Source organism: Necator americanus, chromosome IV, assembly GCF_031761385.1.
Source record: "Necator americanus strain Aroian chromosome IV, whole genome shotgun sequence".
Lineage (NCBI taxonomy): Eukaryota > Metazoa > Nematoda > Chromadorea > Rhabditida > Ancylostomatidae > Necator > Necator americanus.
In genome coordinates, this window is record NC_087374.1 from 27,008,342 (window position 1) to 27,035,573 (window position 27,232).

The 27,232-nt window shown below is 37.9% G+C and overlaps 1 protein-coding gene across 2 annotated transcripts; it reads left to right on the forward strand.

Moving 5' to 3' along the window:
- Window positions 1-252: 252 nt before the first annotated feature.
- Window positions 253-27,208, forward strand: RB195_002854 (uncharacterized protein; the record flags this gene model as incomplete). Of its 2 annotated transcripts, XM_064200295.1 has the most annotated exons (23): window positions 253-296; window positions 671-708; window positions 9,221-9,350; window positions 10,300-10,404; window positions 10,468-10,592; window positions 10,659-10,783; window positions 10,868-11,031; window positions 11,093-11,191; window positions 11,374-11,452; window positions 11,508-11,625; window positions 11,999-12,076; window positions 12,246-12,337; window positions 12,594-12,657; window positions 12,762-12,862; window positions 13,369-13,563; window positions 14,499-14,639; window positions 15,525-15,622; window positions 23,444-23,598; window positions 24,609-24,712; window positions 25,817-25,919; window positions 26,419-26,543; window positions 26,602-26,711; window positions 27,103-27,208. In XM_064200295.1, the coding sequence occupies 23 exons, from the start codon at window positions 253-255 to the stop codon at window positions 27,206-27,208; spliced, it is 2,499 nt and encodes an 832-aa protein (XP_064056175.1). The 2 variants fall into 2 exon arrangements, with proteins under 2 accessions (XP_064056175.1, XP_064056176.1); XM_064200294.1 differs by lacking the exons at window positions 253-296; window positions 671-708 and having other exon boundaries at window positions 9,244-9,350.
- Between the last annotated feature and the right edge of the window lie 24 nt (window positions 27,209-27,232).

Consider the following 27,232-nt stretch of genomic DNA (forward strand, 5'->3'; position numbering starts at 1 on the left):
TCAAGTCAATTCACTTAGCAATAACATTGGGGGCAGCGTATCATGAAATGGACGATGTTGGAATCTCTGCACGAATAGCCAGGATTGGAGAGTAGTTCACGATCACGTGCACGAGCACGCTCAACTCCCACTAACAATCCCAAAACAGCGTGCGAAACAGCTTTCTGTGATCCCTTCTCAACTTAATGCAACTTATTACGCGATAGAACACGGGCAACTCCGTTGTTATCCTACAAACATTCAATCCAACGAATGCAACATAAACTAGCAGCAAAAGCTGCATCACGTGCACATTTGTGAGCTCGTTGCAGGATGCCCGCGGTTTACCGCCCGTAAAAAGTTGCGTCGTAGGAGGGGCAGGATTGCAACCTCTTTCTTCTGAATTATTAGAGGTATCAATTGACCGTGTTGGTTAGTGGATTATTGATTAAAATGGATTTAATAAACTCCCAAGTTCTTGTTTATTTGTTTGTTTGTTTTGAACATCTACTCTAGAGAATATATTCTTGCTTCTCAGTTGCTCATATTATACTGCTTCGTGTTTACGACGTCACCTAGGCGTTTCGCTAATAATCACGCGTAATATTTCCAGATTGACTGCGGATTTGTGTTCATTCAAGCGTATATTACCCTACCGATGATTAGCCAATGTGTTGTATGTGAGATGTAGCATAAACGAATCCCCGTTAGGAAGAAAGAAGAAAATTGGTGAGTTTTTCTTCGTAAATGCCACTTTTTTGATTTTGATTCCTATGCGTGTTGCGTAGTTGTTGTTGTTGCGTAGTTTTTCCTCCTGAAATTTTTGGTTTCGCACTGATATTTCAAAAATTAGGTCATGAGCTACCTTGTAGTGTTTTTTTTTCATGAAACTGTAGATTTTCTACTTGATCGGAAGCACCTTATGTGATCTTGTCGTTCTTTTCAAATTTTTCGGGACTTCGTCGAATAAGATTTTCTCTCAGAATTCCCCAAAGCGACTTCTGTATTGTTTTTTCGTGCAATCAGAAGTGACAGAGAAAGAAAAAGCATCTGAAAATATTTATGTTGGAACACCGTCCGATACATACTTAAGCAATGGTAAAAACAATTAATTTTTGTTTTTTAAAATGTTTTTCGACAAAAGGTGTAATCCATTGCGGATAAGGGGCACTGTTGTTGTGGTTACTTTCTGTTCCTGTTCATAGTTCTTACAGTAATCCGTCTTACTTTGATTTCCCTGCAGACCCATTTTAATTCACTTTTATTTTAATTTCCCTACAGATGAATTGAAACCAACGTCTATCTTTTCACATTCTACATCCTTCACTTACCAATATTTTGCTATAACTTTATCTCATCCTATTTCCTTTTATCCTCTATTTTTTACCGATGGATGCGGAAACTAAGTTAAGCATTTAAGAACTTTCATTTACTTCACTTCCATTTTTTCACTTTTTACTTTCATTTTTTATCCTTTCAAATTTGTAGTCAACGGTTTTTGCTTTGAATTAAGTGCAATTAAGTCCTTCATTATTGTATTTCGATTCTCCTGCGACTCCCACTCGAACATTTCCGGGTATAAAACTATTAAAACCATTTTGAATGGAAATACTTTTAAAAATGTACTTTTTAAAAGCACTAGGGTTTAATTCGTTAGCTTAGCGAGTCAATCATGAGATTTCTTAAATTGGTTCTTCGCTCATGCTGGAATTGTAAAGAAGTGTTCGTTAGCATTATTAAGACCCATTTTCTCATATTTCCGTTAATATTCAAAAGCTGGTCGAATTATTAGTTTCTTTTCCTTTGAGTTTTTATCCCAAAGTAGAAGGATAACTCCTTTCCTTGCATACGTTTCCTTCCAAGGAAGTCATTTTTATTTATTAGTTATTGTTATTTGTTAATTTTTTGTCATTGTCTTTAGACTTACACTAGGGAGCATAAGAATAAAAAAGAGATTGTGTCTAGCTTTGATCAATCCACTTGGGAAACGCCAACGTCTTCGACTTCAATTCAGAATCGTTTATGGTTTACGATCGCGTGTGTAGCCCCTACAATGACCTGTGAGGGCCAGCCGATGCCGATGATTGAGTCGGTGTTTTTATTTTTTGGAACAAGCCTAGCACCATCCTATCGCGATGGATAAGGGATGCAGTCAGCCGAGAGCAGTTTCGAACCATCGACCGCGCAGTCGCAGCGGAACCTCCTACCACAGCGTTACGGCCATTTTATGTTTCAGAAATTCAGAAGCACCACCTCCTTGCCAGACGCCGTCACCTGTTTGAGATCTCTTCCTTGCGTACATCGACTAACTAGAGGAGCCATCTCTCTGAGTATTTGATTCTCACCTGAAACTGAAAAAAAAATGCAAAAAAAAACACAAAAGGGAAAATTTAACTTGAATGTGTAATAATTCGCTGCTATTCGGAATAACTAAATAAACATAACGGCAACATCAGTTTAAATTGTGATTTTTCTGGTAAAATTAACTTTTTGAACCTAATAATCAAATAAATAATAATATAAATTTGACCTTTTTAATTAAATAAGCCTTTTCTCTTCATAAATCAATTTTCTTTCAGCATGCTTTTCCTCTTGACCTTTCAAGGTTCTAGATTCCTATTCATTACCATTCATATTAAATTCCTTCGGCAGGTGTTGTGTATCGTAAATAATGAGATGAGCTGAGTGATTAGAAAGGATCTGAATTTTAATTTTTTAATTTTAATTTTTTTATTTTGTATTTTTTTTAGAATGGACAACCGGTGCTAGTGTATTTTTCTATCAAATAAAGGACTTTTTAAACCGACCAGTCAGACATTAATGTTTCCACAGTTTTCCTCGTTAGAGGCATCACCCCACGAATCTGAGGCGGTGCAGATTTCAGGTGGAGTACTCGTATACAGGATGGGAGACTATGGAGAGGGGGGTGATTCCGTCCATTTCTTCCGGAAGATACGACGCTGCACAAGGCTCCAGTCGAACTCCCTGTAGAAAATGGTGGGCCAGAACGCCTGGAGCCGTATCTTCCGGGCCGTTTTTTACGGCAATTAGAAAGAAATGGATGAAATCACCCCCTCTCCATAGTTTCCCATCCCGTATTCGAATACTCCACCTGAAATCCGTACCACCTCAGATTCATTGAGTGATGCCTTTAAATGCTAATAAATGGCTAGTTTTAAAATGAATCCCTTTCTGGTTGCGTGCGGAACATAAGTGTGTGCTTTTTGCGAGGTTTCCTAGACGCGATACCATGGATGTGGGCATCATTTGTCTTCCGTTGCTCGGAATGCCTCTCCGTCCTGAACGTACCTCATATGTTATGTCCTTTATGAAGGTTTTAAAGGCATCCACTGGATATTATGTGCTAATATCGATTTTTTGTCCATATACATTAGAATAATATAGCATTAATCGTATAGATTTAAGGATGGTGTGGCTCAGTTGGTGAGAGGCTTGATTGTGAATGTAGATATTTGAGTTAAATTTTCGTGAAAGTTCCAGCTTCAAGAGGGAAGGAAATGTTCAAGAAGCAGTAAACCCCGCTTGGTAAACGAAGCCAAAAAAAAGTAATTTGAAAAGAGTGTTGAGGTCCGACTGGGAGGTATTGCTGCTCATTTTGCAAATTTAACACATGCAGCGAGTGTAGCCCAGGTGGTAGCAAGTTCCGCTGCGACTGCATGGTCGATATGTCGAAACCGCCTTAGTGTCGACCAAGCCTTTCATCCTATCCATGATCAACATATTTGTACAAACCATGTCGGGAAGGATAAAAACACTGACCTGATCGTCGGCATCGGCTGGCCCCGTAAGTCATTCCATAGGCCAGACACGCGTTCGTAAATCTCAAACGATCCTGAATTGCAGTCGATCGCGTCGGCACATCCCAGGTGGATTGATTGGCCGGAGACTTTGTCCTTCCTTCTTTAATACCCACATTATATTGTTATTGTTATCATTATATATTATTTATTTACATTGTTATACAATAAAAATAACAATTACAATACAACAATATTTATATTGTTATATTGTTATTATTTCATGAGATTAGTAGTTGGTTTCAGAATCAGTGAAACATTTCACTCATTTCCTGACAATCGCTGTCAAAAATTTGATTTCCCATTATCGAAATATTCGTTCTGCTTTTATAAGTTGTGTCGGCTGTCGGTTATTTTCTTGTCTTTACCTTCTAAGATAGGTGCACTCTAATTTTAGTTTGAAACAATTTTTTAATATTTTTTTTTAAAATCAACTTCTTTCATCATTTTTTTTACCTCAAATTTTTGTAAATCAGACAAATCCACTTTTATTAATTGGCTCATTGGTTCTAAAGATTTTCATACTTTTTTCTTGGTGGTTTGATTTCTGCGATTGATTTCTTTTTGTTTTCGATTTCTTTTTATTGATGTGTCACACCGACAGCCGACACAACTTATAAAAGCAGAACGAATATTTCGATAATGGGAAATCAAATTGTCTTTAAACGTTTCCGGAAATTGAGCAGAAAGAGCCATGAAAGTGAAACATGTCAATAGATTACTGTTTTCACAAAATATTGTAGATCGTCGTTGGGTCCTTCTACTTTTGCTGTGCATGGAATTACGTTCGTATACAGATTTTTTCAATCAATTACTCCCAGAAAGTTTTTTTTAAAGAGTAACTGATAAATTCAAACTGAAAATTTCATTCGTTTGTGCAAGGCTATTGCTATTTGCTTATCCGGGTATCTAGGATTTCCACCTACGACTCCATTTTTAGCGAGGATCGATTTTCGTGGAATAATTTCCCATAGCTAGGAGTAGCAAAGATTTCCACTGCACATTTTCCACATCTTTTTTTGGACAACTTCTTTTTTGGAGTAACCGTTGTACCGTGGAAAATCGGAGAAATTTCCACGGAAATATATTCGCGCTAAGCACTGCATTTTTCCGGCACATTGCCCATTTGTGTTCTGCAGTATTCCGGCGATTCGTCATGTATACGAAGCGTAATCGCGCCACCTGGCTGCCTTCACGGCACCGACCAAAAACACAGATTTCCACTTATGCCCTCACTTAAGCATAGTGAAAAACGACTTCACCGGATTCTTGCCTCGCCGCTGCACTCGAACTCCTAAGCAACCGTTGCTAGTACGAAAATCTTCGTATGGATTATGCAAGAGTTCCAGTTTCAGTCCTCTACCTCGAACATTTTCTACTAAGCTGCCGTATATTAGGTGCTTAAGGAGAATCCTTGATCAAATTACTTTTTGATCTCCTCCTCATCAGCTTCCTTTAGTTTTTATCCTATCTCGATTGAGTCTCGTTAGCAGCTTATTTTCTTCTAACATTTTTTTGCGCGCTCATGACGAGTGAGAATCAGTGATGGAAAAAAGCACAAAAAAACAATCTATAAAAACAGCAAAACAATATAAAGGATCTAAATTGCAGTATTTGAACGCGGTAGGTTTGGAAGTGAATTGATATTTACTCATCTGATCGGTGTTTAGTGTTTATGTTTTGTTTTGTTTTTTTTTTGTCTTTTTTGATAGAGTCTCTCCTCTTCTCCACAGTATTTAAATAAGAACATACTTTCGTTCATCTGCGAAATTCTTTTACTGAAATTTCTGAATTTGAATTAATTCACGCATTTACAGGTGATTATTCACAACGGGAAGTGTTTTTATGAATTTCGTGGAAGCTTCCGAAAGACTTCCGCTTTTTGCTTCTTCTTTCCTTCATACGTCTAGTTTTTTTAGAGGACTTTAAGTTCATAGTTAGATATTTTTGACAAATCTTCGCGAATTTGACAACAAAACTCCTGAAATTTGTCCAGAAATTCCAACAAATGCATGTATTTGTGCTTCCAAGTGAAACTCGTCAGAAGAAATTGAACAGGTGAACGGCCTCAATTTTATGGGCCACACGCCTACTCATTAGGCCCAACGCTCCGGAGGCAACGTATTTAATGAATGAAAGTCTCGCTGTACCCCTTTCGCTCCTTTTATGCATCGATTCTGAATTTGTAGTTGTTTCAAATGTTAAAAAAAATCTACTACTGTTATATATGAAGATTATGAATATGAAGAGATATATGTATATGAAAAGAAAAAGAAATGGTGAAGAAATATATATGAAGAAATAATTTTATTCTATTATATCCAAGTGCTGAGTAGGTAGGAAGTCAAAGAAGAGCTTCATTTTTTTGGGCATTTCTTTTTCCTTCTTTTTGGCTGTTACTCTCCTTTCATACTTATTCTTTGTTATCTTACCTTTGGGAATATTTTCGAATGTAGTTTTTCCTAATGAATCGCTTTAAAAAACGAAAAGAAGCTCATCTTTTTTCTTTTCGAATCACTCTCATGTAAAGCACAGAAGTCTTCAACGCTTTCGATTTTTCTGATAGAGGCTCGAAAAATCGCCCCTGCACATGCATTTTTCGCTCAGGCAATTTCCAGCAAGAATAGTGTGTTTTAAGTTTTGGCGAAACTTTTTATTTTTATTTCATACATATGTAATGTTGGAGAAAGTGGTGGACGAGAAATGCTCGAGAAACATGCAAGGAACAACTTTTTTTAGTTGCTTTAGAACTATTTATCTTCGTCAGAGGAGTTTTAAGTTACGTGGTTTTCTGTTGACATGTTCTTAATCCTATGTGAAATAATTTCGATTGCATTTCACAGAATTCTGGTTTTATTTCTTTCCAGTGGTAAAATACCTTTGACGCACTTTTTTCGAGCAATTTCAAATTTCGTCCTTAACCGGCCTTTTTTTCGGTGAAAGTTATTAATATACGTGCATCAGAGACTTCTAATAGATTCCAACAGGATGATTAGATTCGCTCTACAAAGATTTCTCTGGAAAAGTTCGGTGCTTTGAAAATTATCCACGTGGCTGTGGCTGGACGTTTCAATTGCGAATGATCATTGAACTCGGACACTTTACTACGAGCAGTGGTCGCCTTGTTTTTGACTTTCGGAACAATGGACCCTGCCCTCTTCATTCATTCTTTCATTCATTCATTCACTCGTTCTTTTATTTATTTATTTATTTATTCATCCGTTCATTAATAATTCATTCATTCATTTATCCACTCATTCATCATCCACTTTTTCAGTAACTCTTTCGTTCATTCATTCACTCGTTCTTTAATTTGGTTATTTATTTATTCATTCATCCAATCACTCACAATCCATTCATTCATTCATTCATTCATCAAGTCATCCCTTGATTCACTGACTCATTCGTCATTTTCTCACTCGTTCCTCACCGTTGCATAGCCGTTAATCGAATCTTTCCAACAACTCAGTCCTGTTCCTTCATCCGGAAACACGCTATATATTGTATGATTTCTTTTTTTTCTATAAATGTCTCACAGATCGTTGCATCTGGCTATTAGCTACCGATGTTATTATTTCTTTTTCTTTTTACGTCATCCAATAATTGAGTGGAGTTATAAATGGGTTAAAAAGATTTCTCTAATCTGCTATTTGCTTTACGACCATAATTTTTCACTGCTAGCAACTTTACTAGTCAAGGTGATAGCTGTATGTATGTAGTCCAAGAGGTATGGGGAAGTTTGCGTAAAACCTCATTAAAGTTATTTTTCAGAATTCATTTTTTACGTGGTAATCACTTTGAGCTGTGTTTTTGCACTAAAACTACCAATCAGTTTTCAATTTTTATGTACATATTATTTTTATTGTTTTTAATTTTTTGATAAGAGATATGATCGATTACAAAAGGCTGAAATTACGTAAAAGGTAGTCATTTTCTCACGATGAGGAGAATTTGGTTTTTTTTTCGCTTGCCATGGAAGCATCAAAGCAAAGAAGAGAAAGATGTGGTTTTTTTTTCTAGGAAGAAATAGTACTGTATTTTGATTCCGTGTAAGAATGGATATATAAAGGTAGGGATGGTAGATGTTTTAGTTCTTAAGGGATTATGCTAATGCATGCCATTCGCAGTATAATAGGGATTTGCGGAACGTAGTCGGGCGTGAACTATCGGACGTTAGTAATTACGCGTCCCATTATGTATTACTCTTGGTTACTTGTACAATTTCGTATAATGTGGTGGCGTGGAAATTATTTGTGAACATTATTTGATTTTCTTTGAGGATTTAGAATTTTTGGTATTTCAAATAACATATTTCTTCTCGAATTGGCCACTTAGTGAACAGTACAAGAAGAAAAAAACTAGAAATTTGTGAAAGAAAAAAAAACTGGTAAACTCAACTCATTTTCACTTCGGTTAGTCTCTTACAAAACGTCGAATTGTCCCTCTGGTGAAGGATTTGAATTTAAATCATTTTAAACCGTGTTATTTAAATATGCGATTTTTTTCATTTCATTTCCTTCATGCTTGGCTTAGGTTACGTTGATTTTCACTTGGATTGTTCAATATTTCTTTAGTTTTCAGCAGATCAAGCTCTTTTCTGGATCAAGTTTGTCCATAGGGGCATTTATTCAAGAGTTTCCCCAACTATTCTAAACTGAGAATTTCTTCTTGTGTTCTCTGTCACTTCTGTCGGAAATGAAATTTTAAAAAATGCATAATAAAAAAAATAGTTCAAAAAATCGGGGAAGGTAGAGGGGAGGATGTAAAAGATAGTTGAAAATTTGCTATTTTTCCACGTTGCTGACTGCAATAATTCAATTAACTGATTTGAAATGGATAATTCCAGTTGGTGTCAAAAATTTATCCTTCTTAATTATTCTTGAAGTATGTTTAATTTCCTGTTATAACTTGTGACTCAGCGGACGCCGTTCGTGTCTCTATGGCTACAAATTCTCATTTGACATAATTAATGTGGTTGTGAACATGTTCCTCCCTCTTTTGCACGAATAATTCTTCCTAGTATAATACCATTGAAAATATGCAACGGTTATTCTTCGAAAAGGGCGGTGTAGCGGAGTCCGTAAGAGGTTCTGCTACTTGCACGATTCATAAGAGGTTCGAATCCGCCCTAGTGCTCACGAAGCCTTTCATCCGTCCGGGGTGGATAAATTGGTACCAGTCTTGTCTGGGAGGATAAAAACACTGACTTGACACATCGGCTGGCCACCGCAAGTCATTGTATCGGCCAGTTTCACGTTCGTAAACCTCAAACGATTCTGAATTGAAGTGAACGTGGGGGCGCATCCCAAACGGATTGATCAACGTCAGACACTTTATTCACTTTTATTCTTCGAAAGGAACTATGATTTGTTTGAAAGCAGTGAGCGTCATAAAGAGTGTAGAATGTATGCGTTTCTTTTCAGAAAGACATCCCACGCTTTCGAAAATGACAGCCGACGATCGACGTCCACGAACCGGAAAACAAGAAACGGTCCGAGTGATCGTCAGATGTCGACCGTTGTCTGAAGCAGAAATATCACAAGGACATCAAAGGTAAGTGAAAAAGAAGAATTTATACTTCTCTTTCTGCCTCGTTGAGATCCTTTTTTTGCAAAAATAAATTTCTAATCAAAGGATATAGAGTATAGAAGTTCTAGTACTTACAGTTAGAGGCAGTTTTAACTTGAAATAACAAATAGAGTAGAGTAATAGTAGAGTAATAGAGAATAGATGACGGAAAAAAGTGAGTTCTACGTACCCGTAGGAGACCCATTAGGTGCGTTGCTTTTAATTGGTTTTTCTCCTGATTATGAGTTTTTAAGGGAAAAAAATCCCGGTAAATGATAGTTTGTTTTTCATTTGCGCTCGCTGACTCGCTAGCATTCATTTCAAAAAATCCGTCAGAAGTTAGAAATCCAGCTATAGAAAAATGTAAATTTACAAAAATTTCTTGAAATATAGTTTCTTGAAATTTATAAAGAGGCGGCGTTGTCTATTTTTGAATATCCTTTCTTGTCCTACATATATTTGCACGATCAACCGCAATGCGCACTCAGTTGGGGCGCGGCTGCGAGGAGAATCTGCACGAAAAGTAGAAATTGGAAAATTACTAAAAAGTTTCGGTTAATTTCTTAAATGTATCTGAGCGAATTGAGGCAGTCATTTTCTTGAAGTGGCATTTCTTTGGATTTTTGGAATGGTACAGCACATCACGTCCAGCGATGTTATTCTAAAATCAAATGGTTCTATTCAATTCCAGAAATTTTTTGACAGAAAAAAATCAGCGCGGCAGGCTAAAATGGTTTCACAAGGGTGTAGTATAGCCGCAAGGAATTATTTTTGCACGGGTGACCGTGCAAAAAGCGTCGGCGACAAGCGCGTCACGGTCGCCCGTGCAAAAATATGTCCTTTCGGATACACTCTGATAAATGATTACTGTAACTTGAGGACCTCTGGTTAATTCTGATGCGATTTTTTCCTCCCTAATAATAGAGTTTTTCAGTATTGTGTCTATGTATCCGGATCGAGGTCTTGTGGAACTTAGAAATCCAAAAGAACTCCAGGATCCATCGAAAGATTTCACTTTCGATGCAATTTATAACGAGAGGTGAGGCTATCCGGGAATTTTCGGATATTTGCCTATCAAGATCAGATTATATCCATGTTACAGTTCCAAACAAACTGATCTCTATGATGAGACGTTTCGAGATCTTGTGGATTCCGTGCTGAACGGTTTTAACGGTACGATATTCGCCTACGGACAAACTGGAACCGGAAAGACCTATACTATGGAGGGTTAGTCAAAACGCATGTTATACAGTCATCAATTAATAATTATAAGGTTATTAGGGAATTTTTCAGGAAAATCCTCAATCCCCGAAGAACGTGGTGTCATCTTTAATTGTTTTGAGCATATCTTCCAGCACATTGCAAGATCCAGAAATCAGCAATATCTGGTCAGGGCCAGCTACCTAGAGATATATCAGGTATTTGAAATTGAGGGAAAAATTGCTGGAAAAAAAGCAAAAATACTTGGAATTAGGCTTAGTTTCGACGAGTTCTGATTTCAGGAAGAACTTCGCGATCTGCTCAGTAAAGATGATCGTGTCAAGTTGGAACTGAAAGAAAAAGCAGATATCGGAGTCTATGTGAAAGATTTAACCACTTTCTTAACGAAATCCGTAGAAGAAATCCAACGTGTGATGTCCGTTGGGAATGCAAATCGATCTGTTGGGTACGTTTGCACGTGATCAATAATCGATTTCTGTATACGACATAAAAACGCGATATTTCAGGCGAACTAACATGAACGAACATTCCAGTCGATCGCATGCAATTTTTATTATTACTATAGAATGTAGTGAAACGGGTCCAGATGGCGAAAATCATATACGGTAGGCTTTGCTATTTGAGGGGAAAAAAGAGAAAGTGGGCGGGATTTTCCCTCCTTTCTAGACCACGCCCACTACCATACTTCGCCCTTTTGCTTGGAGGAATCATCCTTTCACAAAAATTTTCATCAAAATCGTCAAAATTTCTCACCTTTTATTTTTTTTCATTGGACCATTCGTTTCAGAGTGGGACGACTCAATCTCGTCGATTTAGCGGGTAGTGAACGTCAAGCAAAAACCGGAGCTACCGGCGAAAGATTCAAGGTATGTGACGTTAGGCTCCATTTTTCCTGGAAAAAAATTGAGAATTCGGTTCTAGGAAGCAACCAAAATCAACCTCTCCTTGTCAGCGCTGGGCAATGTCATTTCGGCATTAGTGGACGGTAAAAGTACTCACATACCGTATCGAGACAGTAAATTAACTCGGTTACTTCAGGGTAAGTTTGATGACGTTATTCAGTTGAATTTTTTTCGCAGAATGTAGTTTTCAATCCATTATTTTCTTTATTGTGTTTCTAAATATATCTGCCACAAATTTATGAAAAATCATTTTCATAAATCATAAATCTACATTTTTTCAAAGCATAGTCTTATGAATTCTAAGAAAATTTATTAATATTGCATCTCATGCACGATTAGCTTCTTCTTAAAATAGAACCAAACATAACTGTCTTATTTTCTCATTGGTAAAACCATTGTTTTAAAGAAGAAATTGGAATTTTCAATTTTCAAAATACTGGTAGATAGAATAGAACAGATAGGATAGAATGGATAGTTCTCGTTCTAACTTGTAGAAAATTTCCGTTTCAGATTCACTTGGAGGGAATTCGAAAACTGTTATGGTTGCTTGTATTGGACCAGCTTCCTATAACTATGAAGAAACTCTAGGTGGGAAGGTTTTTCTTTTAAAAAAAATGAATTTCTTACTTTCAAAGTGGTTTGTAGTTACTTAGCTTCACTAAAGCTATTGTTGCTTACGAATGAACATGGATTTAAATGTAAATTAGCCTGGAAACGGATATTATTTATTTTGAAGAGAAAAACCACTATTTTCCAGGAACTCTTCGCTACGCTAACAGAGCTAAAAACATCAAAAACAAGCCGAAGATCAATGAAGATCCTAAGGATGCTATGCTTCGAGAGTTTCAAGTAAGCATTCTTGATATGCATAAGAAAAATCAATAGCTGAAAATCTTAGGGTCGAATTTTTCGTTTTAAAAGTTCCAAAATGTTTATACTTTTGCGCTTCATATGTCCGCTACCCTAGATAGCATGATTCGGCGAAATAAGGGCCGCTTTGCAATCGCACGCGATGTGGTCGCGATGCGAACACCAACGGAACAGAAATTTTGGCAGAAACAGCATTCCGCTACATCCACTGCCATTGAATTATAGCGATTTTTAGGATGAGATTCAACGGCTACGTGCCTTGCTCGAGGAACGGTCACGTCGAAAAGGAGGTCGAGGAGGTGAGTGAACCTAGATCTTCCCACAAGTTGCTAGAGCTCATCTCCTAGAACTGAGAAATTCCTAACTAATTCCTTGTTTTGTGGTCATAGTTATCGTATTTCAGGTTTGGATGAGTCCCGAAGCGAAGAATATTTCCGTGAACAGCATATGAAATTGGCTGCAGATAGAGAACATGCATTGCGGGACACTTCGCTCATAATGGAGGTAAATTTTCTAGTGACACTAGATGTTGTCACTAAGAAATTTGTTGTAAACGAGAGCAAAAATACTTTCTTCAATCTCTTAGACAAAGTTTTTGTTAGGTTTTAGGTTTTTGTTTTTCGAAATAGGGCTACCCAGAAAAAAATGTGCGGAGAGAACAAGTTTTTTTTTTTCGGAATGGGACTACATAGAAGGAAATTATGCGGAGTAATTGTAGATTTGATTGACGAAAAAATGATTTCCCCCGGGAAAACTATTCCACAAATTGATCGCGTATCTAAGGGGTAACTGAGATTTCCTTTGAAACTACTATTTCACTCAATGATTTGGATTTTAGCTGTCTGATGTGTAGGTTTACTAGAGTTTCAAAACAACATCAAAAATTTTATGATTTTTCTAGACTTTTCTTAAACTCTTACTCTCTCTCCTTTCCTCTCTCTCTCTCTCTCTCTCTCTCTCTCGTAACTTTATTGAAAGTCTCCTCAGCCTCTCATCAAACTTTCATTAAGGAGCGACGTCGTATAATTGCGGACCTGGAAGAACGACAAAGACAACTAGAACAAGAGCAGGAAGCGCAACGTGAGGTTGCGGAAACAATCGCAAAAATGGAAAGTAAACTGCTCGGCGGCACGGATCTCCTGGATCACACCAAGCAACAACAACTCGAGCTTGAGAATCGTCGGCGAGAATTGGCTGAACAGAAGGTGAGAACATCCCTTTTTCCCCAGAACCTAATCGAAGCAGTTTTTAAGCCCGAAATTTCTCGTGTATTTGGTCTGGAATGAAATATCAGCTTTACTATGTCAGTTTTATTACGTTATAGACTGGGATTGAAAAATTAGTATTATTATATGTCGGAAAATTTAATATCTAAGGACACTCCAGTTTTCGACACTGATAAATTGTCACTGAAAATAGTATTTCTCTCTGTCCACCTCGTCACTTTGCTTTATTTGCTAAATAATACCAAGTATATCCGGGTTTTATGTTAATTTTTTGCATTTTCATGGTCTTATTACCGATAAAGGGCGTGAGTGGCGCAGTCGGTTAGAAGTCCGTTGTAGCCACACGGTCGAGGGTTCGAAACCGCCCTAGTGGAAACCAAGCCTTTTATCCAGTCGAGGTCGATAAGTTGGTACCAGACTTGTCTGGGAAGATAAAAACACTGACTTGATCATCGCGCAGCCCGCAAGTCATTGCATAGGCCAACACGCGTTCCAGAACCTCAACGATTACGAATTCCAGTAAAACGCGTTGGCGCATCCCAAGTGGATTGATACGCCAGTGACTTTATCCTTTTTATTACCGATAAGGTATGTATGTACAGTACTCCTATAGTAACCCAAGGAAAGTGCTTCAAAGTACCAAACAGATGTTACACTAAAAGTTAAAATGGGAATTAAGGTCCTTGGACAAAGTAGTAACGTAAAAGGAAGTTGCTCCTTTTTTCCTATTTCTTATAAATAACCTACGTTACTATTCACACAGCGGAATTTGTTCCATTCAAAGAACCTGAGAATATAAATGGAAATAAAATAAACAAATTAATAAACGAAAACAAATAAAATAAAATGATACTAATAATAATAATAATAGAATAAATCCTACACTAATCCGTGAACGTGATCCTTAATTGCAGAAACGTGAACGTGAGATTTTGCGACAGTTGGAGAGACAGGAAGACGACACCGCCGAAATCCATCAAACGTACTCCAGTTTGCAACAAGAAGTCGAGGCGAAAACTCGAAAATTACGCAAGTTACATCTAAAACTGCAGAAGGTTGGTGGTGCTCAACTTTTCTCTTTCCATACTAACTTTGAGGAATGAGGTTTTTTTAAAAGTCCGGAGAATGTAATGAATAGACTAACTTCTTCCTAGTTTTGCACACCAAAAGGACATGAAGAATTGTTCTTCTAGAGAATCCGGTTGAAACCAGAATTTCAGCCAAAAAAATCTCATAGAACTACTTTTTTCTTCAAAATTCTCCTGACGCACATGTGGATTCTCGTGTGTAAAGAAACGGGGGAAAGTGACCCTCGTCTTATATGTTTGATCTCATTTCGCTTCATTGATAGAACACTTTGAAATGGTTACATTGCAAAGATTTGTTGTTTTGGGCTGAAAAAGATGAAAAAAATTTCGTTAGAGCCCAATCTTCGGCGTTTTCCATCAATCCACTACTTTCTTAATTTTAATTTGCTTCTATAAAGATTATCGTTGATAGAAAAGCTGGACTCTCTCCTTTAATTCTCGTGAGCTCCGATTTATGGTGCACCTATGGGTGTTTTTTTTTCACAAATATACAAATAGTGTGGGGTCACCAATACAGTCATTCCCGCATTTTTATTTTCTTTTCGTCCTTTGATTTCCTTAATTACTGGCGATGTATTTCTCTTTTTACTGTAGACATGTGATTAATCTTTCTAAGTATTTGCTTATTGTGAAAACACGGATTTTTCCCTCAAAAAAGGAACGCTTTTCAATTTTTTTTCGCAATCTTTGCTACTGAATCCTGAGGCATTTTCCTGATAGAATTTCCTCCTAGAAAAGGTTTCTTCTATCTTTACTCAGTACAGAGGTTTCTTCTGCTAATATCTACGAAAAAAAATCTAATTGTTTATTTACTTGATAAATTTATTCTCTTCACTTATTCCCATGTTTCAGGCGAGAAATGAGCTTCACGATTCAGTGCTTTTACATTCACAGGAACGGCAAGATCTAGAAGCTTCCGTCACGGAGATTAACAAAGAGTTAAAGCTAAAGTAAGCCAGTCTTTTTTCTGTTTCCCTTTTTTGAAATTTAATTATATCTGTGGGAAGCAATTATTAGTAACTTCAATAGAATTCCCTGACATTCGTCATCATTTCTAAAATAATTGAGTCATTTTACTTGATTTCCTTGCATCTAACCTGATCTTCTACGTGGAAATCAACTTTCTCGCTTTCCTCTCTTCCACGGTGCTCTGAAATTCTGGCATTTCTTCGTTTCATCGTCATTATTTGATATATATATATATGCTGCTATAAGTAAATAAGTAAAAAAAAAGCTAAAATTTGATAAATCTAGGACAAAAAAAAACCATAAATGTGGGGGTGTACTCAAAGGCGCTCTTATTTCTGGAAGTGAACAACTAAGTTAGTCGGAGCCTCAGATCCTGAACATTAATCTTAGAGGATCTATGACATGTAGGCTAAAGCTAATAAGAGGGAAAAGGAAGAAGGAACTTCCAGAATAGGAGCGAGGTTGAACGCCCTATGCCCCTCTAACCTCAACACACAGTAAAACCATACACGACTGTGCAGTATAGGGAGACTAACAATCGCCAAGTCCTTTCTTCTTGAAGTCTCGATATGTTGAACTGGATTTTTGTTTTCTTGTTTGGTCGAAACGTCAGGCCATAAATAAAGTTTCACTAAAACCTCGGTGACAAAAGAAGTAAAAACGAATCCAGTAAATCAGCTACTTTTTTACGAGAGATTTCAATGGAAACTGCACGTGGTACTACCAACTTCCTATAACTATGAAAAAACTTTAGGTGGTAAGGTGTTTTTAAAAAAAAAGTGCTGGTGTGATGTCACAGTGGTTATTATCTATTTTCTCAGTTCCTTTCCTACTATCAATTTTATTTTTCTTATTTTTTAAAATCTTTTAGTGTATCTACAAAATTTCGGAATAATCACGCAAAAACCTGTAGGATAAGAAAAATAAATTCTTTCGAACAATAAGTGGAAAGAAGTAGGAAGCAATTATTGATCGATTCGAAGTAGGTTATCGCGTTGGCAACGGTGTCCGACACTGTTGCCGGACATTTTTTCCCGCGTGCGACAGTTCCCAACGATGTTAGGGATAACATCATCATTTAAAAAAAACTTTATGAGGAGTGTTACCGAGTATTTTATCTTTTCTGTAATCTTTTTTTTTCTTCGGGGGGACATTGTCATTGTCGTTTGACGATGTAGTCGGACAACTGGAGCGCAAAAAAAAACACAAACACCCAGCGGATATGTAAAAAACCGCTATGTTGTCAATGTTTTAATTGTTTAGGATCATATTCACAGAATTTTTCGAGCGAACTTTGTAAAATGATCGCAAATTGTCAGTGGCTAATTGGCTTTCTTTTTCCAGCTTTTCCTTCTCTGCTATAGTTAGTAATATATTATCTTTCGTACGCTACACTTCATGTACATGTTTTCTCTCTGCTCGGAACGCGCCCCTTTAAACATGCGTGCATCGCGGTGACTCGAGTAAACATAAGTCCCAGCACACGTTTGTGCTCCGTTGTTCAATTTTTGTAAAAGTTTAAAACAAAAGCGAAAGTTGTTTATGTAATTCGCTCATCATCTGAAAATATGATTCGCAGTACCTATGGAGCCCATAATGGGAAGGGGTCCCATACTGAAACCCACTGTCGTCCCTTTTCACCCATAAAATCTAAACATTACAGAATGCTGATTCTGCACGTTGGGACCTGACGTTGGAAAGCGAATCACAGACGAGTTTTGCATTTTATGGGCGGTAAAGATGGTCCTAGGATGGGTGTAGTGCAGTCGTTAAGCGGCTGTAGCCGCACGGTCGATGGTTTGAAACCTTAGTCGCCTTAGTCCCAACCAAGCATTCTATCCCTCCGGGGTCGATAAGTTGGTACCAGACTTGTCTGAGAGGATAAAAACACTGAGCTGACACATCGGCTGGCCTCAGAAAGTCCTCAGTAAGGCTGCGCACGCGTTCATAAACCCCAAAGATCAGAAATTACTGTAAAACGCGTTAGCGCATCCCAAGTGCATTAATACGTCACATACTTCAGCCTTTCATTGTTTCAAGGTGGTGCTACTTGGAATGGGCGCAGGCAAAAATGAGACGAGTTCCCAAAGAAGTCGTTTATTGTAATTTCGCTGATTTTATTATTTTTTCTGTCTGCAAAGATTGAATTTGCTCACGAATTCTTATGAATTATTTTTCTTATGAAATATGAATTCTTTTTTCGTTCTTTCCATTGCAAAAAAAAAAATTCTTTCCTACAATAGATATGACAATGTTTATTTCGTTCCTTTCCATTTCAATTAAAATGTTTCTTTTACCCACATTTCACATTAGTCTATTAGTTTCACAATAGTTTATTTACGGATTTCTACATGTCTCATAGCTTTCGCTGAGTTTATTAGTGAATGTTTCTGGCCTTATACGCACCACATTATCTGCATATTCTGGTCTGGATCTCATTTTGTGGATGTTATGCAGTGAGCACAGAAATCCTCGTTGTATATAAGTGGCACTCGAGACGAGGGAACACTAATGGACCACCATGGTTTATTTGCTGGATGCTTTCAATTAATGAACATATTCGTTCCATTGTTCGCTCCAGTAACACTCATTGTGGCTGCTTAGGATTGTTTGAAGGCTAAGCGTCTGAAAATCCACGCGTTTCTTTCCACGAATGTTTCGAAGGATTTGTACTTTAGTTCTCTGTGTCCGCTGTTGTCGGAATTCTTCATCATAAGTGTGGTTTTTCACAAGTTTTTCGCAAGACGGACTTCTCAGCGCTAATCTTTCCTCGACGACCTGAATAGCTGTCAATTCATGTCGACAGAAAGTCGTTCACGCACGAGCAGCGCATAATTTCCTGCATTTCCTGCTTGCGCCTCCTCTTACGCCTACCTCGCCCCGTCCTTAATATAAACGACAAACACAATGCACGCTGCCAAACGCTTCTAGACGTTGCTTTATCTTCACTAGAAATATTTCGTTTTCTGAAAGATTCTACTGATTTTTCTTGTGCTGAAGTAACGGCATCGAAAATCTCGTTAATCAGGTCCTGCTTCTCGGATTCATCATTTATCCTCGAGAAAGATTACGCTTTCATTTTCTCTCTGAATGCATGGAATGTTAATTAAATTTTTTTCAAATTTTCATCTATGCTTTTTTTAGCATCGAGACGTAATCGCCCACGAGGTTAGATCGCTTTTGTCGTTCTCTCTTTTTCTCTTCTTCATTTCCTTCTTTTTTGTTCTTCCAGCTCTATATATTTATTTAATTACTTATTTATTACGCTCAGTGGGGCACGAAAAAGGATGTGGCAAGGAAAAAGTGCAAAACAAAAAAAATAATACAAGGAAGCAACATATAAATAGCAAGCAAACAAGAACACAACAAAGTAGCATTTCAATGATTTTTCTTCGAACACAAACTCTATTACAGAAGTATAGATATATATATATATATATATATATAAATAAATAATAAATTGTAAATTATAATAAATATATAATATATGAATAAATCTAAACGAGTGAAATGTCCACAGCATAGGCGTCCTCGTATCCTTATCCTCATTTCGACAGAGCACTCAGTTGTCATTCTTCTTTACGATCTCGTCCTTGGCGTTATCGTTATCGTGACAGATCTTCTCCAATGACACTCCTTCAGTCCCCGTCGAACCTCTTTCGGCGAACTTTTATACGTTTTTTTCTACTTCTCATTATGCAAATATTTTTTCTTGAGTAGTGTACACCACTTGCACAGGTCTGCATGTATATTTAGGCAAAAAGTGGTCACCTGCTTTTGCGAGTCGTAGCTAATTCGTCGGAAGAAATCACATAAATCCCCCTTAATTCTTGTCGACAGCCGTCTGCGGTTACAACCCGACGGGTTCACTCACGAAAGAGCTCCGGAAAGATTTTCAGTGCCCTTGAAACCATTAGCTGGCTAAAATTCCTTCGTATTCTTCATAAGAATTCACAAATTTATACATTTTATGGAACTGTCAGCAAAGGGCAGCCGCCATAGCTCAGTCGGTTAGAGCGTGGGTCTAATAAGCCCAAGGTCGCAGGTTCGACCCCTGCTGGCGGCAAATCGTTTTTACGACACCAGAGAGGAAATTACTTTGAATTCTCATATGCATCTGAAACCTCGCATTCGACCGCGTGGAAATCTATTATCCTTGGCTTCAGAATTTGCTTCGGACTTGTTAATTACTTTAGTTACTCATTGCTAATTATTATTTCTCTGCATAGTCTCCCATTAGTAAACAACGTAGCTAATAATAAGGTAAATGCAGAGAATTAGAGTGAGTTGAGTTTGAATTGTTAAGACAAGGAGAGTATTTGTTTTGTTCATGGAGAGGAGGAAGTTTCCTCCTCTCCATGAACAAAAGAAATACTTTCCTTGTCTTATAAAACAATCATGTCTAAGCCTTGCTCATCCCAAACTTTCGATACCCAGCAAAACTATATTTTGAAGGAGAAATTCCAAAAATAACTCAAAATGTCATAAAAGGGGGAATTCATTCTTTTCCAATTCTTTTGCCTTGTTTGTTAGCGGGGGCTGATTCATCTAGCTGTATTTATTATAGCGCTTGGTTTTCATTATTCTGGATTTGCTTTTGAAAATTGACTGCTAGTCTAACAGTATATTTTCTTGGTCATAAAATTGAGAATATGGAAAATAGCAGTTTTTAATTTTGTGCAGGTGATACAACACCTTTCACAAAGCGTTCAGGATAAATTGACAAGCAGAAAAAGTCGTTCAATCCAGTTGCAAAAAAAAATGTCAGAGGTAAACATTATAATATAGTTAATTAAATATATAATTAGGATTAAAATTGTGATAATTACCGTAGTGAAATCCCCTAAAACTTCATACTTTTCCAGTTATATTTTTTTCCTTTTTATCCCATTCAAAACAATATATCATTAGTTGATTTCCGTCGCAGCTCGGTTGCAGCTGTAATTGACAGATGTTTTCAATCAACCGCTTGCTTCGTGTGTAATCCGACGGGGTTTCGACAATATAATCTGTCTGTTTATTGAAACTCTTCCGGATTTCTTAGTTCAGTCATTTCCTATCCATCGCCTCCTAAAAAAAGTCATAATTCTAGAGGTTCCCATATTTTACTGATAATCTAAAAGGTTGTGTGAATACAGAGGAGAGAGTCGTTGTCGGAAAATTGGTATCATATTATTTTTGCGTGATACTTACTTTCTTCTAGGATTTTCTTGCTTCTATCTTTTATTTATTTATTTATTTATTACATGTTTATCCGTACGTGTTTATCTGTACGTATGAACGGAAGGTACAAGGAACAAATAACACAAATATACAAAAATAATACCCTTGAAGTCTCGTTGTTCACTGAACGACGTAGTCTTCAGCGCACGATCTGAAATCGTCGTAAATCTAATTAAATCTTGTTGTTGGCGTTCCTAGTCCTTTTCTCCTGCATTCTTCTGAAAATCTGCATTTTTCCTTTTTTGCTTCCTCTCGTAAATTTCTCCAAGAGAAAACAATTACAATAACTGCAATACAACGGTCAGTTACCTTTATTATAGGTGACATGTTTATGACAATTGTGTAACTAATTACTATGATATAATTTAATAATTTAGTGCCAACAATTTTGGCAATATTATTCCTCAACGTAACTTTATATAATATATTTGTAACAATTAGCTATTTACCAAAATTGAGGCAGCTATTAATTGACGCATAGTACTCATAAATTTTAGAAATTCAGAAAGAAAAGAAAGAAAAAAATTAACAGGTAGTATTGTAATTTATTACCAATTACAAGTGTAGATAATAATATTAGTGATTCAAACTGCTCTGAAAAATTCATAAAACTTTAGTGAACGATAATGGCTAGAAATATCGATTTCGAACTATGAAGTTTATTTGCACCGATTTTTTCCGACTTTTAATTTTTATTGTGCGAAAAAATGTCCCTCGTTTGCATAATTTTGTCAAAACAATTTTGTACCTGACATCCATGCATTCCTTACTACAATTATTTTCCAAAAAAAACCTGGACATGACTCCAAGATTTTGTCAGACAGTTCTGACGAAAATCTGGGGCAGCATTTCTGCATTTCTGAGTCATCTTTTGAAGAATTTTAAAAATAGCCGTTGAAAATATAATAATAAATAAAATAAAGTGAAAGGTAACTTGTGTAGAATCGCCATTCTGCGACTTTTCCTTTTGAAAAAAAAATCACCGAATGGTCAAGACCCAGTCGAAAACGTGTGGTCAGGACGTTTTTGTGGTTCACGACGCATTCAAAGCCTCCATTTTACTTTTTTTTCGCTATCTCAGACGTCTATTCATTATTCTGGAATTCCTTCTTGCTTTACGCTGCGATACGAACAGAATGGCACCAAAATCGCTCCTAGTAAGCACTGTCCACGCATTGTTCAGGCTCACACCTGAATAAATAGCCTGGAAGCGGATCGTATGGTTGTTATCGGTCGCCGTCCGAACTGCGTACGTTTCTGGTTCTTTTGTTGACCGCCGCCTACTTGCTCGTATAGTGACAACCCCCATTTAAGCTGTAGTAGTGTTCTATAACAATATTTTGAATAAATTTGCTTTGTTCTAAAATTGCCTATTGTGACTGGAAGGAGTGGAGCGAGGTGAGGTCCCAATTGGAACAACTTGGTTCCTGTAGTTATTCGTTTGGATGACTATTGCGACTACAAGACTCGGTTTTCCTCTTTTTTTGTTTGAGCTATTTGTTTATTGTTCATTTCATCTCCTCTGCCGGGACAAAATTTCATGGGTTTAAGTAAAGGAATGCAATTAATTGATACATCTATCAGGTGAATTATAATCAAAATGTTGGATTGACGGGGGAATACGAGCAAACTGACATGATAATCCTCCAGAGAATTACTGTCCAGGAATGCTTGTCATTTGAGCGACAAATGCGCTGGGTTAAATCAAGAAAAAAATAAAGACAGTAATTCTTGGTGGTTTCCCGTCAGTTTTGTGACTTCCACTTGTTGGATAACCACTATTTTCCGGCAAAGATCTCTTGATCCGTGAGACTCTTTTCACACAGTTTTCTTATTTTGTTATTTTTGAATAACTCGATGAATTTTCGAACATCCTAAAATTCTGGAAAGAAACTCGTTTTACATCACTTTCATTATATTTGCATCCTGTCACTTTGTTATTGCTATGAATTTCTCCATTTTGCTCCCGGAGTGCTCATTACCGTATCCATGCTTTTGATACTTCTTGTCTTCTGGAAGCTACTTTCCAGTATATTATCAGGAAACACGATTGTATTGGTCCGATATCAGACGTACTTTAGCCTACCATATTCTTCCCCCTCCCTTTTTTTATGTCGCTTTCAACTGTAATAATTTTATTGCGCTTCAGTGACCCGATACGTCATTTGTCCTATGTACGTTGTACGGTTCACATCCCATTTTGCGAAAAAAAAAGAACCACGTTTGACCCACGTTTTCAGAGGATTTGTCACAGTTGTTTTTTTTCAGTAACTCTGTGTACGAATCCAACTCACCATTTACTAAATCCTTCTCCTTATTGACGTTTCTAATGCATGAAAAAAGGTGGCGCCTTCCTGCCTTCGTCGCGATCATATTTCAGCATGTGAAATTGCTTGTTTATTTAGTGACTACGGCGCGATTGCGACATTTATTGAACAGCATATCCAAGAGAATCTCAGGCGGCTACGAAAAATTTCGCCAAAATATCCTCGCGGTCCTATTGCTATCCCACCACCAACGTTTTGAATCCTTTTCGTTCCTCTTCGTCATCGAATCCCTTATATTCTACTTTTTTCCAGGTTGCTTATAGTCGAAAACTTCGTCCCACCCGAGGTCGCTAACCGGGTCCGTGAACGAGCCCAGTGGCTGGACGACGAGCAGCAGTGGCGGTTGCCTGGCGCTCGGCCACTTTCCGCCAGCCGACCACCCACTGCACCGTTGGCGAATGTGCTGGGTCAGTTCATTACCTTGTCATCTGTTGCTTCACTGATTGTTTATTTTAATTCTTTGGCGGTAGGAACAACCGGCCGCTCTCCTACAAACTGTAGCTTGATAGGTTATCGTGGTTACTGGGTACGCAGCTAGGTTTTGAAAAGTATAAATCCGAAAAACTAATAGATTCTCGGAGAAACGAAGAGCAATAATCCCCGTTCAAATACTATTTGTTTTTCCAAACACTCGGTTCCATCAGAATTCATTTTGCCTAAGTTTTTTAAAGGCATCACCCCACGAATCTGGAGTGGTACGGATTTCCGGTGGAGTATTCGTATACGGGGTCGTAGATTAGGGGGAGGAGGGTGATTCCGTTCATTTCTTCCTAATCGCCGTAAAAAAATGGCCCGGAAGATACGGCTTCATTCGTTTTGGCGCATTATTTTCTACAAAGAGTTCGACTGGAGCGCGCCAGCCTTGTGCGGCGCCGCATCTTCCGGGCCGTTTTTTACGGCAATTAGGAAGAAATGGACGGAAACACACCCCTCTCCATAATCTACTCTCCCGTATACGAATAATCCACCTGAAATCTGTACCACCTCAGATTCGCGGGGTGATGCCTTTAAACTGTGTTGTCACGTGTCCGTATTCGACGAACCTACCGTAAGAAATCTGCAGGACGAGACACTTTCGCAACTTTTTACTAGGCTTAGGTACTCGTTAGGAACATTGATGCGTTTTCGAGTTTTCACGTAGAAATCACATGCATTTAGGAGGAAAAAAAAGCTGATGGATACACATTAAGAGCCGCAGCACATTTCACGTAAATAATTCACGTCATTTTGCACCGTGAATTTTATCAGAAAGCTTACGTTGAGATTTTTTCTCTCTCTCTTTCTGGATTCCTCTGCTGATATTTCTTAAAACTTATAATTACGTGTATTCGGTTGTTGAAGAAAAAACCACTTTTCTTTTTCCATTTTATAAAATCTTCAATTCCACTGATCCTACAGTGAATCCTGAACATTTTAGTGGATGGTCAAAATTTGCTAACACACTCAACAGCTGATTCCGGAGTGTGTAGTACGGACGCAAGCACTTCAGTGGAACAGAACGACTATTTGGATAAGCGCCCGGTTTGTCAGCTTACATCCTTATGGATTGGATTGGTTGTTTTTTCTTTTAACGAGTGGAATTTAATGAGCGGCAGATGTGAGATATTGAATCCCTTTGCTGCACTTTTTTTCCATTTGCCCATCCTTGGATATTAATTTGTGTAATGTCTGTTATTTAACAGCACTGAGAGCTTCAAAAGTGTAGGAGATGGCTGGTATCAAATCGTGTCCGATTAGAGCGTTATGAGGCTCGTTGCTGTCGTTAAGAAGACGACTAGCGCGTATTGCGTACTCTTTACGTATCAGTGCGTGGGAGAAAATAAAGCGATGTTGAGTTAAACGAGTTTTCGTTTGCTGACACTAACTCTTGCGTCAGCATCCTTTTAATCAATAAGGATTTCGGAGATGATCTTAAAATCGAAACAAAAGTTTGGGGAACTTGCTCGGCTGACAAGAAAAACGCACTCTTTGCGGATGCTTTCCTCAATGTTCTGTCCCTCCACCGATTCCTTTCTTCCTTCGAAAAGGAGTAGAGGGACGAAAGTGGGGAAAAATGTAAGGTTTTTTTCCAAGATTTAAGGCTTCCTTTATTGTTTAAAAGTAGATGTGGTTTTCGCTCCTTAGGTGGTAATGCTTTCCTCTGCTTTCAAAACTGTCAGAAGCAGTCATGGAGGAGATGAAACGTTGAACTCCCTTTTTTGTATTCTGTCCTTTACGAGTAAGATCCACTTTTCTTGGAAGACTGACATGTTTCATATCTTCCGTACGGTACATTCGATGCTGCTAAGAACGAAAACTAATGGAAACTGACGTATAGGATGAATTCTATGCAGGATTGCATACATACAAGCCAAGTCTTTTTTCTTCGTCTACCCAACCACAACCAGACTGCCTACGTCTTCATATTAGTTAGGAAGGATTTATGTCCCGTAAATGGAATCAAAGCTTGTCGGCTAACGAACTCGCTACTTTCGTCGTATACGTGGTGCACAAAAATCTCGTTTACACTATAATGCTGAGCGATATTCTTTCATTTTCTCGGGAATAACTACCTATAAGATATTGTTTACACAATACACCAGTTTGTCACTAACTATTCTACTGCTAACTGTACCTTTGGTCCAGGTTTCTACACCCGGGCTTCGTCGACCTATGTCTTCTTGGGAGCGGATGATGGTCGATCGAGCAAGAGAGCAAATGAGCCGGCAACGACGCCCTCCCATAAGTGGTTGGTTTTGTATTGTCGTTGGAGTGATTTGCGTATAGTTAAATTCTGGATAGCTTCTGCTACTATTATCCGTGTTTAAAAGCATATTTTACAAGCAAACAATCGTTCTTCGTCCTATAGAGTCGTAAAGAGCAATTTTTCACCTTTTGCAAAGCAGCGAAATACCCTAGTCCCATTTAAACTCTTCTACTCCACTAGTGTCGTTAAGTTTTCGAGCTGTCATTCTTTGTCTTTTTTCTTTTTCCTTTAACTTCAATGTTAATTTCTCATCAACTAGAAATCTGACTATATGTTCATTCTTTTTCAGTTATATTTATCATTTCCACCCACATTTCATTGAAAAGTTGTGTTCCCCTGCAGCTGCTGAATCTTTTTTTTTTCGTTTTTTTTCTGTTATCAGATCTATCTGTTAAATTATTTGTTGCTTAACCAATACTACGCTGCGCATCTCTTATTGTTTGTCTTTTTCTTTGTTATCCAACTAATGTCCCGTCTTCAGGATCGGCCGCTACTGTAGAGGCCATACTAAACGAAGATATTATACGATTCTGTGGCGAAAATGTGCTCGTGTTCTCATCGCTTGAACGGCTACCGTCACGAGTGTCCGATTACGACCCCACTAAGGTAATTCTCGAAAACTACATCATATTTTCTCAACTGCTTTGAATTCGTTCACTTCCAGAGTAAACTTGACCAAGTCGTACGACAAGAGGAGAAAAGCCTGTTGATCGACGCATCAAAAGCTGCGCCAACTGTAAAGGGTCGTCTTCGTTCGCCGTCAACAGATATGAGGTAGGATTTTATGAGTTGACATTTACGTCTCTCTTAATCATGGATTGACGAAAATGTAGTCGGGGCACCCACTGGCGCCCTTATTTCTGGACGCTCTGTCTTTTTTCTCTTAGTAACTTAAGCTTACCTGTCATAGATCCTTTAAGATTAATGCTTAGGGCTTAGGGCCCGGAGTGATTTAGTTATTCACTTCCAGGAATAAGGGCACCACTGAGTGCCTTCCTCCCACCCCCCAACTACATTTTAACCCCATGGATTTTACACGTGTTTTTTTTTCGTCTACTCTACCCATGGAAAACTTCACCTTATTTCTCAGCTGTATCTTACTGGTTTTTAAAATACAAATTCGTTCGTGGAATGATTTTTCGCTGGTTCAACTTGTTCCTTTCAGATCTCGCTCAAAAAACGGACTCGCCCGCAACGTGCTTGCCAAATCCACCGCGCCCACGTCACCCGCAGTGCTTTACCCAAAAGCACGAGGTCTCGTCGGCAAATAACACCAACATTGGTCCCACATGGAA